This window comes from Patagioenas fasciata, chromosome 1 (genome assembly GCF_037038585.1).
Source record: "Patagioenas fasciata isolate bPatFas1 chromosome 1, bPatFas1.hap1, whole genome shotgun sequence".
NCBI classification, from domain to species: Eukaryota; Metazoa; Chordata; class Aves; order Columbiformes; family Columbidae; genus Patagioenas; species Patagioenas fasciata.
Window position 1 is genome coordinate 168,944,363 of NC_092520.1, and position 16,007 is coordinate 168,960,369.

The 16,007-nt window shown below is 39.9% G+C and overlaps 1 protein-coding gene across 3 annotated transcripts in view; it reads right to left on the reverse strand.

The window, feature by feature from the left end:
* EEA1 (early endosome antigen 1) overlaps positions 1-16,007 on the reverse strand; it is a 114,890-nt gene that overhangs the window by 90,949 nt on the left and 7,934 nt on the right. For 2 of the 3 annotated variants that reach the window (XM_071799987.1, XM_065837396.2), the window contains exons 2-3: positions 14,572-14,664; positions 11,602-11,724 (exon numbers count right to left, since the gene is read on the reverse strand). In XM_071799987.1, the coding sequence (XP_071656088.1) occupies positions 11,602-11,724; positions 14,572-14,664 (216 nt within the window). The remainder of the gene's footprint in view (positions 1-11,601; positions 11,725-14,571; positions 14,665-16,007) is intronic. The other variant, XM_065837406.2, reaches the window with a different exon arrangement.

The window sequence follows — 16,007 nt, forward strand, 5'->3', positions numbered from 1 at the left end:
TGGTCCATAAGATTAAGAACCAATTTTACCTTGCCCAGAAATAGTAAATGCGATTCAGATAAATACTACCTCAAGAAAACAAGAACTCTACAGCTTAAAGAATCAGAAATCACCCTTTTTCACTGCAGCATATTTACTGTGAGCTTAACAGAGTGAAAATTTAGCAGAGCAATGCCCTGATTTACCCATTAGCCCACAGACAAACAAAACCAGTAAATATTATGTACCTCTAAACATTTGTGGAGTGTCCAAACTGCCATTTATCAGAAGTACCATCCACCTCATTTCACCTAGCTACCTACTACACCTGCTTTTAAGTGCTGGACTTCATATTGGTTCTTTATCTATTTGGTTATCATGTCCACTCTGAGCACAAACCCATTTACGCTACAGCCCACGTGCACCACAGTGGCAAAACAGACATTCCAGAGTGAAAGGAAACAATTTAGTCTCACGTTAAATGCTCCCTGTCATTCCAAGCTGTGCAGAGAGAATCTCTGTAAGTGAGATAAGGGCCTGCTGTTTCTTAAATACAAAATTCTTAATTTCGAAAAAGCTTTTGCATATATGTATGTTACCCTTAGGTCCCTTATGCCAGTAAAAATTGTAAGACATGCCAATACTAAACCAAGGTTCTCCAATACCCAAGATGACAGTATTCCTGTGGGATTATCACACTTCACATAGCATATGCTCCCGTACAATTTCTGAGGGACATACGATGAGTTCAGACACTCCTTTTCTTCTCTCAACTTTGTGTTTGTATGAGACAAGCCATAAGACTTCACATATTAGCACAAAATCAACATACTGAATGCGTATGCTGATAACCACATTAACACTCATTTTCTAACTTGTCATTCATAGTATTTTGTTTCTCTAATCACCAAGAATTCAACAAGCAAACACTTACATGGATTTAACCCAGGAGAACCATCAGGTTCATAGAATCATAGAACCATTTTGGTTCGAAGAGACCCTCAGGATCATTGAGTCCAACCATAACCTAACTCTAGCACTAAACCATGTCCCTAAGAACCTCATCTAAACACCTTTTAAACACCTCCAGTGATGGTGACTTCACCACTTCCCTGGGCAGCCTGTTCCAATGCCTGACAACTCCTTCCTAGTATCCAATCTAAACCTCCCCTGGCACAACTTGCAACCATTTCTTCTCACCCTATCAGTTGCTACTTGGGAGAATAGACCACCACCCTCCACGCTACAACCTCCTTTCAGGTAGCTGTAGACAGTGATAAGGTCTCCCCTCAGCCTCCTTTTCTCCAGGCTAAACAGCCCCAGTTCCCTCAGCCACTCCTTATCAGACTTGTGTTCCAGGCCCCTCACCAGCTTCGTCACCATCCTCTGCACTCTCTCTAGTACCTCAGTGTCTCACTTATCATGAGGGACCCAAAACTGAACACAATATTCAAGGTGGGGCCTCACCAGCGCCAAGTAAAGTGGCGCAATCACTTTTCTAGTCCTGCTGGTCACACTATTCCTGATACAAGCCAGGATGCTGTTGGCCTTTTGGCCACCTGGACACACTGCTGGCTCATTTTCAGCCAGCTGTCAGTCAACACCCCCAGGTCCCTCTCTGCCAGACAGCTTTCCAGCCACTCTTCCCCGAGCCTGTAGCGCTGCCTGGGGTTGTTGTGACCCAAGTGCAGGACCTGGCACTTAGCCTTGTTAAGCCTCATACAATTGGCCTCAGCCCAATGCTCCAGCCAGTCCAGATCCCTCTGTATGGCCATCCTACCCTCCAGCAGACCAACACTCCCATCCAGTTTGGTGTCATCTGCAAACTTACTAAGGGTGCACTCAATCCCCTCATCCCGATCATTGATAAAGAGATAAGGTCCAGCTACTCAAACATGGACAGAGCTCCAGAGCACTGAACAGGGACTTTGTAACTGCTATTACTTGTTTAGCGTTTCAGATATAAGTAACTAAATACAGTGGCTTGTCAAACCCACCACATATCATATTGAAGACTAATTTTGGCACAACTAGACCAAACAAAATAGTACTCTCCTTCCTAAGTAGACAACAGTCATTTACTTTTAGCAACCATTTATTTATTTCCAGAATTGATCAGTACAATTTCAAACCAGCTAAATCACATTAACTCGTATTTATGTGTATATGCCAAAATGGTCAAACTACTAGGTTCCCAGTAACATTTATGTGATACAATTAGCGTATTATTATACAATGCCAGTGACAGTCACCCTAAGTAAAAGAATCAGAGAGAGATTCCTGGCAAATAGCAATGGCAATGAACTATGGGAGGCAACAAAAAGCAAGGGATTTCTTTTTTCTAGTAGGTGACAGCGGTCAGTCTCATATGGTGATGCTGCAACAGCATCCTTTTGGGATGAAATGCTATTCAGAGGTTCTCCATGTTTAGTTTAGTTTCCCAGTGATGGGAAGGTCTGCTGTTCAAAGAAAAAAGCAAATGTTCCTCCTAGCACCAGTAACTGCATCTAGAAAGAACGAGTGTAGAAAATTGCTCTGGCCTCTCCTTCTTTTCTCCCTTTATTTCTTTCATTTAAACAGCAGTGTCTGTTTATTTGCTTGTTTTTTTGTGGTTGGGTTTTACTCTGTGGAAATAGGAGTCCTGGAGAAAAGGAAAGAATAGATTACATGTGCAATTAGTCCAAGGAGAGAGCAATCAATCATTTGTCTCAATTATTAGGCAAAGCCAGCCCCAGATTTCCCAGGCAGACAGATCTGAAGGCAGTGGCTCCAAGGACGAAGGGCCAGGGGCAGAGCAGAGCTGCTGAGCCAAGGGAACGTGCTGTGGCTGGGAGCCCGTGGGGCATGGGAGCTCAGGGGAGGCAGCCATGCTGTAAGCAGCATGGGGTGGGGAAGCAGAGACAAAACCTTCTCTTTATGGGAGAAACTGCCTCTCACACAGGCAGGGATAAAAAGAGCATCACCCACCAGCCTCAGCCTCTCCAGCGGGACTGCCATGATCATAGCTGGCCTCGCTTTTGAGGGACCCCGCGCTGCGTTACGGCTCTCACATATACCCTCAATCTAACACAACATTTCTCGGAGGTCTGACACAACAAGCTCTAACAGAGTAGGATGTCACCCTCCTGAAACAGGGCATCGTCGCCAGGGACAACGTCATCCTTCCCATGCAGAGCTGGGCAGGACACCAGCTCCTGCAGCTGCAGGCACCACCGCTCACACAGCGGAGCCATCAGCTGCACGAACCCGGGACACAACTGCATCTCACAGATGCCGACTCTGACGCCAGAAGCATTAATTCAATTCTCTTTAGAGAAAGGAAAGTAGCATCACTGGGATCTTCCTGGGCACCAGACAGAAACTGACAGAAGTTACACAGAATCACAGAATGTCCTGAATTGGAAGGGACCCACAAAGATCATCGAGTCCAACTCCTGTCCCTGCATAGGACAACTCCATAGTTCTCACCATGTGTCTGAGTGTAAAGGTTTCCCAGGCCTGAAACTATTAGCCCCAGGTGACAATCTGGTTTGGTCTTCTCTCTTCAAAAAAAAAAAAAAGTCAAATACAGCCATAAAAATATCTCTTTCTCGGCCTCATCTTCAGATGAATTTTGAAAATACTAGCACAAGTGTATTTTACTAATGTAAAGACAAATGTATGAGAACAAGGAACTGGGGAAGAAACCTGATGGTCTCAGATGTTTTAATTTGGTAAGCATTTGTGTTGGTTTGCAGGAATTTATACCAAGTGTAAGCTATTCCTGTATCGGGACCATACCTGCCCTGGATAAAGAGGAGATTGCGCAGTTACAACCATGAGATGTAACACTGGTCACTGCAACCTGGGGAAGCTGAGATGTCCTTTCCACTAAGTCTGCACTTGGCTCCCTTAACTAACAGATTCCTTCACAGAAGCAGCAAGTATGAGAGTAATCTCCTTGTATTTGAAAAGGGAAGCTACCCTATAAAACATGCATACTTACACTTTTCTAAAGGTTGTCTTTGCCAAGAGACACTTGGTAGGTTTCATTCTAAAATGCATTTAGGAATTACTCTGCATAAAATACAGCCACAGAGAAATGAAAGGCGATTCGTATTCTTAATTTAATAAAAGCAAAGACATCACTTACAGCCCCTGCAGTGCTGCACTCTAAGTCATAACTCCCTAACTGATGTTCCTAATTGGGCTTTATCTTTTGCTTTACACAGGGAGAAAAGAGCCCAAAAGAAGTTCAAGGATGATTAGTTGGGGCTTGTTTTTATAAATACAGAATCTTTCCACAATTTATTGAATCCAAAGCTTTTTGCAGACGCCTGTCAGTTAATGGAAAACAAAAATAAAACCACAGCCACCACATGTACAAGTTTTTAATCAGGAAAGAGTTCTTATCATCACCACAGAATAGCTGAAGCAAGTCAAAGCAAGAACAGTAAAAAAGAAAACCAGTCCAAACCCAAACCCCATATACATGCACAAACAAGGCACTAGAAGCCAGCACACAATTCACAGCTCAAAATAGCCCCTGGCCCAGTGGTCAAGGCATTCCAATGAGAACAAGAGGTGCTCAACTTCAAATTTCAATTTTTGATCCCAAGAGAAATGCTTCTGTTTCGGGTGGCCGCCTGTGAGCCAAGCCCAGCACCAGGCACCTCCACAGCACCACGCTGTTTGCAGTGGGACAGGCCTCACTCAGTGTGAACACTCAAAAAAGTACTGGTTTCACTCAGAGCAGAACAGAAATTGCTACACACAAGTTTTGGTGGAAAGTGTCTTGCCTTGGCTTGAGCTGTAATGCCAAATTTCACCAAAGATCTCAGACTCCGTGGAAGCCCCAGAGGCTTGTTTACGCGCCTTTCTCAAGAAAGACTTAAGAATAAGGTGAATCTGCTTCAGCAGGTGGGTTGGACTAGATCTCATGAGGTCTCTTCCAACACCAACCATTCTGTGTGATAAGCCTGTAGAAGGACATTTGTAGCTACTTTTCCCCTCTAATAGTAAAAATTTAGTTTCAGGCCTAACAAACTTCAGCTTCTCAGCACTTTCTCTCCTAAAAGGCATTTGAGGTAAATGACTCCTTTTGGGTAACATTAATATTCGTATGAATCGTTAATACAGCATTCTTTGGGAAGTACGCCAGGATCCTAAAAGTGGCACTGTAAGGAAACTCTCACCACAAGAACGATTTTATTTATTTTTATTGTGCCAATTTACATGGCTATTAACTGTCGGAAGAAATTTGGCCTCTCATACAGAGGGCCAGTGAGAGCAGGGGCACGGACCCATAGGAACACAACCAGGCTGAATCTAGGCTACCATAGACCCCTCCTAATCCTCAGACTATTTTAAAACTGATTCAGAAATAGTTTACATAACAGAAAAAATAATGTATAGGACTTAGTGGATTCTGTTTCCCTGTCATCTTCTTATATTTCTCTGTACAACTAGGGAGCAGGGAAAGGTGGTGGTGTAAAAATGTATTTCTGAAAATTCCAGCCTTCTCAGAATATTGGTTTACTTGTTTGTAATTTTTTTCCTCACCATTCTGCACAAAACAGATCTAATGAAGTTGCATAGTGTGACAAGACATTTTGAAAACCAATGTGTTCCTCAATCACGAGCAATGAAAACTGAAGATTTTCAAAGATATTCCCTCAAGAGCCTGAAGGCTCCAGCCTGAGGTTTAAAAAATAACCAGATATTTACATGTAGCTCTCTACTCCCCAGTCACTACCAATGAAGAGATATGCAACACCACTAATGGAGGAAGAAACTATTCATCTGACCTAACAAATGCATATACCATATATAGGGTTCCCTGGGCTCCATCATCAATAACTGGAGCTTGAGACACCTACATATACATGCATTAAATCTGCCTCCATCTGCCAACTGTTCTTTTTACCTCAGAGCTTTAATGAAATGGTCCTGTAGAGGTAATACGACATCTTAAGTAATTAATGAGTGAAAACACAGCTTACTTTATTCAAAGCTCATTTTCCGCAAATTAAAACTGGAGTTATCTGGCAGAAGGAAGATGACACTTCTTGAAGGACAGTCCCATAAGCAAAACAGTTTGACAGGATGGAGTTCAGATTTGCTTGTATGTTTGTAATGCAAGAAAAAAGGGACCTTATTTAAGTTTGAAAGTCACAACCACAGCTACTCAGCTTCCTTAGCTTTTTCTTAAAATATCTAATGACTGTCTAGTCCAGGAGTGACAAACAGATTTTCACCGGGGACCACATCAACCTCGTGATGTGGCCCCCAGTGAAAATCAGTTTGACACTCCTGGACTAGTCTGTTCTCCAGTCCCACTTTAAAACTGCATAAAACTGAACAGGTGGTCCCACTTAGGCTGCTATGATTGCTGCTGATCTACAGTTGTATGTGGTAGAGAGTCATATAGCACGGATAGCGAGCACAGAGTTCTATGGCCAACACAAAGAGAGCTTCTGCAACATCTTGAATTTTTATCCCAGGAATTATAACGTGGCCATTTTCCACTGATAAGTCAATTCTATTCCACAAACACTCTTCTTGGAAAATATTTAAGTACTGTGGTCAAGAAAAAAAAAAAAAACAAAATACCACACACTACACCAAACCTCAAAGAATTTCAGTATAATTGATACTTTTACCATATGGAAAAGATGAGTGACTATACTACTAGACAGCTTAGGCCAATCCAGTATGCACTTTAACGTGCTTGACATTCACCTAACCAGGCTTTAAGTTTAAATAAATCTGAGTTTCTGGGCTTCATCTTTGACCTTCCAGAAATACTGAGCCAGCACCCCAACCTACCGCCTATTTCCAGTGAGCCGCATGAACAAAAAGCAATAGCTGTGATTCAAGCCCAGAGCTGTAACACCTTCCAGTCAGGATCTGTGTTTGCCCACATCTCAGAATCCAGACATATATTAACAACCCTTTCACAACTGTATGGTATTATAAGCTGTGTGCTGTGAACAGAGTCCAGCATGTTTAAAAACTGAAACTAAGTTCAAGAGCTGTATGGCATGTTCACGTGTTCACAGGCAAGCACTTCTAGACTTGATTTTAGTTTTTGTGTGTCAGGAACACTTGGAAAAATTCTAAATTTACCATTCACATTTTTCCAGTCCAGGTAAACCTTCCCTGATAGGAGATACACATCTTCATCAGTTTTAAATAGTAAGTCTAAGCTTAAAATCAGATATTCTCCAGTTACATGGTGATTGAAAGGCTGAAATATTTTACAGGGCAATAGGTTAAGAACTGTATATACTTTGGGTTAGAGGACAAAAACATACTGATGTTTCAGAGCTGAAAGATGTTTCAAGGAGTTTCTAGGTTTTATTACCCAAATACATATCGAAGCAATTAACCAAATTCTCAGGAAGTTCTGAGAGGCAGATTAGACTGTCTGACCAGACAGCAACAGCAAGACCACATTTCATTATTTATTTCAGGAGTCTTACACACTGACAAAAAAAAAATCATGACATCTTTTAAGTTAACAAATAAATAAATCAGGCCACTCCCTTTACATATGATTAATAGGAAAATATAGTTGACATTTTTCCCACACCTTCCACCAGAAAAAGCCCTTTTTCCTGTGTTTACATAAACAGTAAGACAACAGTGGCTTCCTCAGATAAAACCTCTGTTTCATTATTAGAAAAGTAAGTTAAAAGGTCATGTTTTATATAATTAAGACCTGTGGTCTATTTAAATTTTACAAGTATTTACCTTTCTGGACAAAAAGAAAAAGAAAAATTATTTTATACCATACTGCAGACTCAGTGTCTTCCCAGAAACTAAGCTGGATTCTTCCTGAGAAGAATAGAACCAACACAATTTCTAGTTCAGTTCTCTTCTGGTTTTATTGCTATTGATGAGTAAGACTACAATTCTGTCACAACCTACAAGACTACAATTTTGTCACGAATTGAAAATTCTGTTCCAGTGGTTTGTCTGTTTTTTTAAGAAAAGTTGCATCACATGGGCAAGTCAAATCAAACCAGTATCTCTAACTCTTCATTTTCTTAGTATTGTTCAGATGTTGAAGCAAATTAATGTACTAATGTAGCTCAACCAATTATTTATCTTCCTGTGCAAAGCAGGCAAGTACTGCTGAGGTGAAAACAGCCACTGCAACCTAATTTGAGAAGCAACCAAAAGAGCAGCCAAAGAGAACAAAATATCAACATTGAAGCGGTAACACGATGTTCTGTGCAAAATCAGTCTGCAAAATTCCAAGGGCATCGATAAGAACAGAAGATGCAATCAACTCCATCTACAATAAGAAAGAAGTAGGAAAAAAAACAACACATGTGTACACACATAAAGAATGGGGTATTTTCAAAGAAAGAAAAAAAAAAAAACACACTTTTGCCCAACTACTATGGTGATTTACACTTTAGGCAATCCTGCTATGAGAAGTCTGTTCAGAAAATATCAGGGTCATATCTTGCTTGTATTAGCTAAGAAATACATATTTACTAAACACCTGGAAAGTTATGAAGACTACCCAAAAGAACTGTTTAAAAATTGCCTTAGATTTAGCCTAGTGGTAGATAGGACAATAGATTTTAACAGCCACTATATTCTAAACATTGCAGGAGTACTATACAGTCTTTTTTTTTTTTTGATGCCTCAGGAGAAATCAGGAAGGGAAGTCTGAAACTGAGCCTTTCTGACTCACTGTCTAGATGTCCTGACCGTCCAACAGAGACAGCCAGGAAATGCTGGACACAGTTTGGAAATGTATCATTCCTTCAGGAAAAAGAAAATAAAACGGAAGAAGTCACACAGCTTTTGTTAGTGACACCACTTGATACATCAAAGTTGGGGAACAATGTCCCAGTTTGGGAACATGGCAATGTGTGTGATTTCCATATGGCGCTTGTTTGGTTGAGTTGGCTATATACAGACAGACACTCGCCAAGGATTTGATGGTTGCTCCTGCAGCTGAATAAGTCTTTGCCTTTTAAAGTAAGGCTTCATCAGTGCTTGGGGGGCAGGGGAAAGTATTTCACTGTCATTTTTATCAGTGCAATCCCTAGTTTGAAAACCAAAGGCTGCACAGAGAGGCATTTAAAAGGAAGACCACAAACAAGGCTGCAAGGTGAGTAGTGAGGACCTTTTCCTACAACAGGACACCAGACACCTCTGGGAACTGCAGGACTGGATGCGGTGACTGAAGAACGAGGCCCACTCTCACTGCACGGAGGATGGAGAAGAGGGGCAAATGACCCAACGTACTGAAGTTTTCATCAGTAGGGAGGGTTATATTAGCAGAAGACAGGTCAGTGAAGAAAGCTCCAGGTAAAATTAAAAACAAGGTACCAATGCTTTTGTCAACCAAGTAACAATTTTTCAGGTCTCACAAAGTGTGACCAAACAGTGCCCTTGCAACATATCCTGTCTACGTGTTTGAGTAGAATGCATTGGCAAGAAAACTGAACTCAGGAGCTTCTTCAGCATTGTTTCAAAAAAAAACACATTTGAACTTTTCACAGTAGTATCCACAAGCAACAGAAAGCCAGACACCAGCCTGAGTACCAAACAGCAGTCTAAGTAAGCCAAACTCAGCAATGTTTCATGTCTGCCACATCAGATGTCACTGGTAACAGACGACATTCTTCTCATAATGCTGACTCAGGAATGGCAAAGATGGAACAAAAGGTGCCAACCTGGTTTTGTTGCTGCTTCAGGATCACAGTGCGCTTGTTGAAAATGCAAACTATTGTTTTCCATCAACAAATGCAAACCATCAGCTTTTCAGCAGTCAAGTACTTTAAACTTTATATATTAGTATTTACGATAATGCAGATTTCCCCACTTTTTCAATGTTTCTACGCATACTGATATAATAAAAGATAATACTGGGGAAAAAAATATCAATATATATTCACATTCTTTGATTCTCATCTCTTCCAGATATTTTACTGAATGACTGTACCAAGAAACACAGCTTTAGCAACAGGAAACAGCAACAGCTAGAAAAAAATGAATTTGCATTTCATGTGCTACACTCAATACACAAGTTTTATCAAGTTAAAAAGTTGCAATCAGCTATTGAGAAGTAAAAAGTATTGACGAGTAACTGCTGGTGGAAAAACAAAAACTCAAATTGGGCAAGAACCTGCAGTCACCTCCTTGAAACTATGTTAAACACAACCCAGCTTAAATAAAAGACTAAGTTTTCCAGATAACCAAACCACCTCTGATGGTTCACATCCCACAATCCACTGATATCATCACATCAGGAATGCCACAATCTGTCACTGGTCAGCCACAGCCTATTCAAGTAAGGCGCTTGCACTGTGACCAGATAATAAAGAAAATAAAAAGCTGACCTGACCAAAAACAGAGCACTACAGATGGTCCCTGCTTCAACAGGAGGTGGTGAGGTGTCAATCAAAAGCCGGTTTCCAGTTGTCCTGGCTCTGAGGAGGTTCCCCAGCACTCCAAGAGAGCAGCCTGGGCCAGTTTTACCACAGATACTGCTCACTTTAACAAATGACACTTCACCCTTGAAAACAGATCTTAAGTAACTCTAGGATAATCAGCATATTGATGATTTTCATCTTCTTTGGGAATAACATCCCACAATTCGAAGTTTTCTCTTCAAAAATAAAGTGTAAATACACATTGAATGTAGAGAAGGAAAAAGCCCCACTACTTATCAAACACACACAGCAACAAACAAAATAAAATCACATCACTTGCACAGCCTAGAATAAACACTTTGATTCCAAAACTCAACAATAGTAACATCAGCAGACAGAACACAAAATCTCACCTCCATACAAACCCATTTAATGCAGAAGTCAAGTCTACTCTCTTACAGTTCACAGCAGAAAAAAATTCAGGTAGCCTTGTGCAGCTGGAAGTTGTTACCTTACAGAATCCAAATTTTTCCAACTGAAGAATGTAAAACTGCACACTTAGATTAATTGTGCAGTTTTACATTCAACAATTGGAAGAACTTAGAAATGCACTACTATTTATAGTGGTTATTAACTGAAACAGCCCTTGCATTTGGTAGAGGGCATAAGAAGATTCCACGAAACTCTATATTAAAAAAATTGCTTTTATAATTAGTTTTATAATGTCACTGCAATACGTGAGGCTCAAACATGTTCAAGAAGTGAAGCTTATAAATTTTTTGTATTCTCTGTTCCATCTTTTACCCAATGCACCTATCTCCCACTAGTATCTGCTTTAAACACAGTTAGCTAATGAGAGCTCAAAACATTTCACAAAGCATGTACAAGATGCAATACTGTATTTATCACTACATTGAGTGTGAAGTAAATCAAATAATGTAATAGTTCTGTTTACAAGAAAATCAAGAAAAAGCTGTTCAAAAAGAATATATCCATGACCACAAGTTTCACAGTACCACAAATGTTCTATGTGAGAGACAACTGCAAAACAGAAAGTTAGACACAGATTAATTCTTCTGCCAAATGTATACTTTGGAATCATGCATAAGAGATCAAATTATGTTTCAGCAAGGAATCAAAAGAAACAACTTAAAAAGTTGACACCCAAGCCATGAGAAAAGATGTATGTTCATTTAAAGCAGCCCATTATCAAGGCTATTGAAACAAAATAAACAAGACCCACAGTAACAGCTGGGAGGTCACGAAGCTCCTGTCCTCCTTCTGTCCCAGTGTGCTCATGCTGGTAATGTTCAGACAGATCAGTGGGAGTTACACACACTTTCATACATAGTGGACAGATGAAGCCCTGTGAAATGTATATTTGTTTTTAAGAAAGTAATAACAACAAAAAAGCAGATCTGGAATCAAACACTGTTCAAATCCTTACATTGAAAGTTCTCTACAATTACCAAAAGCAAAGTCCGTTTTCCTTTTAGAAAGATAGTTTTTGCAAACTACATACCGATACCATGGAGAAGGCAAGAAGGGAAGAGTTATTAAGGACACGAAACATACTTTAAAAACTAGCACCGTGCTTCATACTACTAAGTGTTCTCCAGACACCCGTGGTATTCCCTTCATGTGACAGAGCAATAAGATGTATAACAAATCGTGAATAGACCATTATGAGGCAGCACGTCAGATCAATCATGCAGTTTCCCATAAGGGTGTTCAGGTGTTTCACGGAGAGAGACAACGGTGGTGCAGTGAGATGGCAGAAATACCCCTGTAAATCAATAAGCAAGTCTGCAACAGCAAGTGAAGCCCAGGTGCCAGCACAGTTGCTTGCCAGGCAAGCATGCTCATTCAGGAGAAAACATGCACCTTCCTCGGAAGAATTAAAAAAAGACCTCAATCATGTTCACCAGAGATCTACCAAAGCCAAAAGTTAAACTGATTGCTGAAGAACAGCTTTACATCTTCCAGACACACGTTACATGCTTGAACACCCAGAAAAAGCAAGGAGGAGAGTGACATGCTCGGGCATCTGCCTATGCTGGGGGCTGGAGGACACATGAGCCCCAAGGGGAGCACAACAGCAGCAGAAAAGACAGGCTGAGCACAGCCCTCCATGCACACATGGAAAGGTTAAGGCCCCGTCCAAAAAGGATGTTTGAGGCACACCTGTCTAGCTAACACAGCCATGTTGCACTCATTAAAGCATCTAGTGGATGCACTGCAAGCATAGAATATTTAGCAAACCTGTACTGCAGAGGTTGCACTGGGACCTCAGCTACAAAGATAAGGCAGACTCAAACGTTTCCTCCTTGGGCAGATTGCACAGTGAATAAAAGATGTATATAGACTTGATTACACGTCCATGTGTGATCTGAAGCACTGACATGACCACAGAGGGGACTAAAACAGATTGTCACCTCTCCTTGAGCAAGGAGCAGTTTGAATTCAGACGTCCCCACTCCTTTTGTTTCATACAATTCTCAAAAATCAGGATTGACTTCAACCAGGACTGAGGAGGTAGGAAACACGAGAATCTGCACAGATTTAACAATTATTCTCCATTTGAATTTTGCAGCAATACAAATTAGAAGGTCTAGCCAAGAAACTGGAGTGAAACAAGTTAACTGGATTTCTGACTTGATGTAATACTGGAGAACTAGGTGGGAACATAACAAATGGAGAGCAAACATTCTGCAAAGTCTGGCTACAGCACTCCTGAAGAGAAGTTCTCAGAGAGACACCACCTTAGGCCAGCTGCACAGGAAGATCAACAGAAAGGCTTTAATGCATGAATCTCCGGAGTGAGAACCCATCACCAGCTTCAGAGCACAGTGTCAAACAGATTTTGAAGTTATATGCTAAGGAGAACACCCCACTTGTAACTAATGCAACAGATGGTGGAATATTGACTGGTAAAATATACTTTTTCATGTTATACCGTATTAAACAAAAGTGACCTTTGGCCTGACCTAGTTTTGACTCAGTAGCAAGAAAAGCCAACGGCGCAATAGTGCAAGCACAACACCACTTTGAAAGCTCATCCTATGTCAAGAAATTACCACTGTAATAGTATTGATGTACAGAATATTAACAGAATTGTGCAATTTCAGCCAAACTTTGGAAGGTAGCAACAATCTCATGGCATATTTTTATGCCTTAATTACTACAAAAGTAATGAGATTTTAGTCTGCAATTAAGAATATTTGTTTGTTTCAGGGATGGTGTAAATATGCATGCAAACCAGATTTGGACTCACAAATGCATGACATGTATCACATGCAGCAAAATATTAAGGAATGTCTAATTATCCTGGTTGAAATAAGGCTTCGAAAAATAAGAAAGAAAAAGATGCACAGATGGAAGACGATTAGGATTTTAAACAGCACAGTGAAAATGTCTCTTATCATAGCAGACATAAGAGTATTTGAATCATCATACTTTATTCAGTGTAAGAAAGGGCACTTTGTTTCCTTTAATTCTGTAATAGGAGTAATTTAACCTTGAACTGCATTTGTATGCTAAGCTTGAAACATTTTCAAGCTAGGTAATCAGGCTACATCAGCACAAACTAGCTTCAACAGCCAGTGAAGTCAGTTTGCATTTTTCAGAGTTAATATTTGACAACACTGTAAATCGAAAGACATTGTAATATGGGACCGAAGCAAGAATAACAACTTATTCTGCTGGTTAAGTATGGCATACAGCACATAAAAAACAGATAGGGTTTACAAGTGGTGTGTTTACGCACCAACATCAGACATGTTTGATATGTCACAAGGAAGAAGTGGTTTCCAGTATACATTATCGCTTAGCAGAAGCAAGGTGAAAATGGAGTACAAGTGTGATAAAACGTTATGCCTCATTTTTCAGAACTCTCAGAGAAGATTTATTAACGAGGAGTCTTAAGTTTATTTCTCATTGCTTTTAATTTTAATGATTCCTCTCTAGGATTACAGGAAGGATTGCTTGTGATCATTTAGACAGATAAGCCTAATTAACAGTTACATATAAATATGGCCTCGCCTTACTTTTTGATTTAAATAACAACCAATTCTTAGAAGATGCTACTTCTGAGCGTTTGTCTAGTACAGCTGTTTTTTAGCTAAGGAATCAAAAGTTACTCTCGACAGCTTCACAGACCAGAGAAACAGCACCCAAGGTTTAAGACTGCAGTCCCACGTAGGGTTTACAGTACCTCAGAGGAGCCCTCATTGTTCACGTCCACAGCATTTCCTGGTGTGGCAGACGAATCTGAATCCGAGCTCTGAGACCCACCTCTACCTGGAGTCTGAAAGTGAGGAGGGAGAGAAAAATTAGTGTCTACAGACTGCATGGCACGTATCCTATGCAACGGACTCTCTTCCACTTGCTGGAATACAGAAGCACTTTCCTTCCACGAGAGTAATGAAGTGAACAAGCTGACAAGTAATTATATAATTTTCAGTGCAATACTTCAATAAAAGCTTTTATTCAAGACTCACCATGCATCAAAGAACAAGCAGACACCAGAAACAAAGGCCAGGATTTTAAACCACTTCCCCTCATGAGCACCCAACACAAAGCATTAGGTTAAACTCTGCCCTTACATAACTCACCCTGATGGTAAATTAGGTCTCTATATCAAATCGGAAAACTCTAAAAACTACAATCTAAACAGCTTCAGAAGTAGTGAACTAGTATTACACTACTTTCTTGATAACCTGTCTTCAATCCGAACAAGACTTTAAATATTTTAAAGATGGAAAACTACAGAGTGAGAACCCTGTTGACAGAATAAGCACACAGGTACACTGCCTTGATTCGGAAAAAATAAAAAGCAAGTGTCAAGGATGTGGTAAGGTTAAACTATGCTAATCAGTAAGACAGACAACCTATAAAAATAAACTCCTATGAATATGTTAGAAATCAAAATAACAGTACAGATTTGAAAGTACAGATTTAAAGAAAATATGCAAATAAATTTGAAACACTACTTGATTCAAAATCTGGATGGATGGATCACAACTTCAAATCCTTGAACTCTAACTTTGACTGAGATTTGATTTAACTTCTCTTACTGTTCTCCAGAATGCCACAGCTTGGCAGATGGCAGAAGAGTTAACATTCTCAAAGTAAACATCAGCGAAGAAGTTACCTTCATACTGATACGCAACCCTAGTTTCAACGAAGAATAAAAGTTCATTATCCAACTCCATTATGACAATTGCAAATGGAATGAATTTATGCTACTCTAATATTATACCTCATTTGGAAATACTTGTAATACTTTCTAATTTAATATGACGAGATTAAAGATACAGAATTGTAAATACATAGATTGAAATCTACAGAGAGACTGACAGAAGTAGATAAATAGTTTTACTTTCTAGATCTTGGTGTCTCCAAAATTTTCTTTGTTTTAGAAACATTTTTGCTCAAATACATCTTTTTTTTCATACAAGTTAGTTTTTATAAGCTATTTGCAGCACATAGGCTTTTTCATACTTTGAAAATTAAGTATATTTTCCTTCTTTGCTTCATAAAGACTGTTCTATTTCCAACTTTCATAAAGATTACAGCCTTTTATTATTAATCAAATTAAAAAACTGTAATAAAAAAGGTCAAGTTTACTGATTCAGAACTTAATTCCCA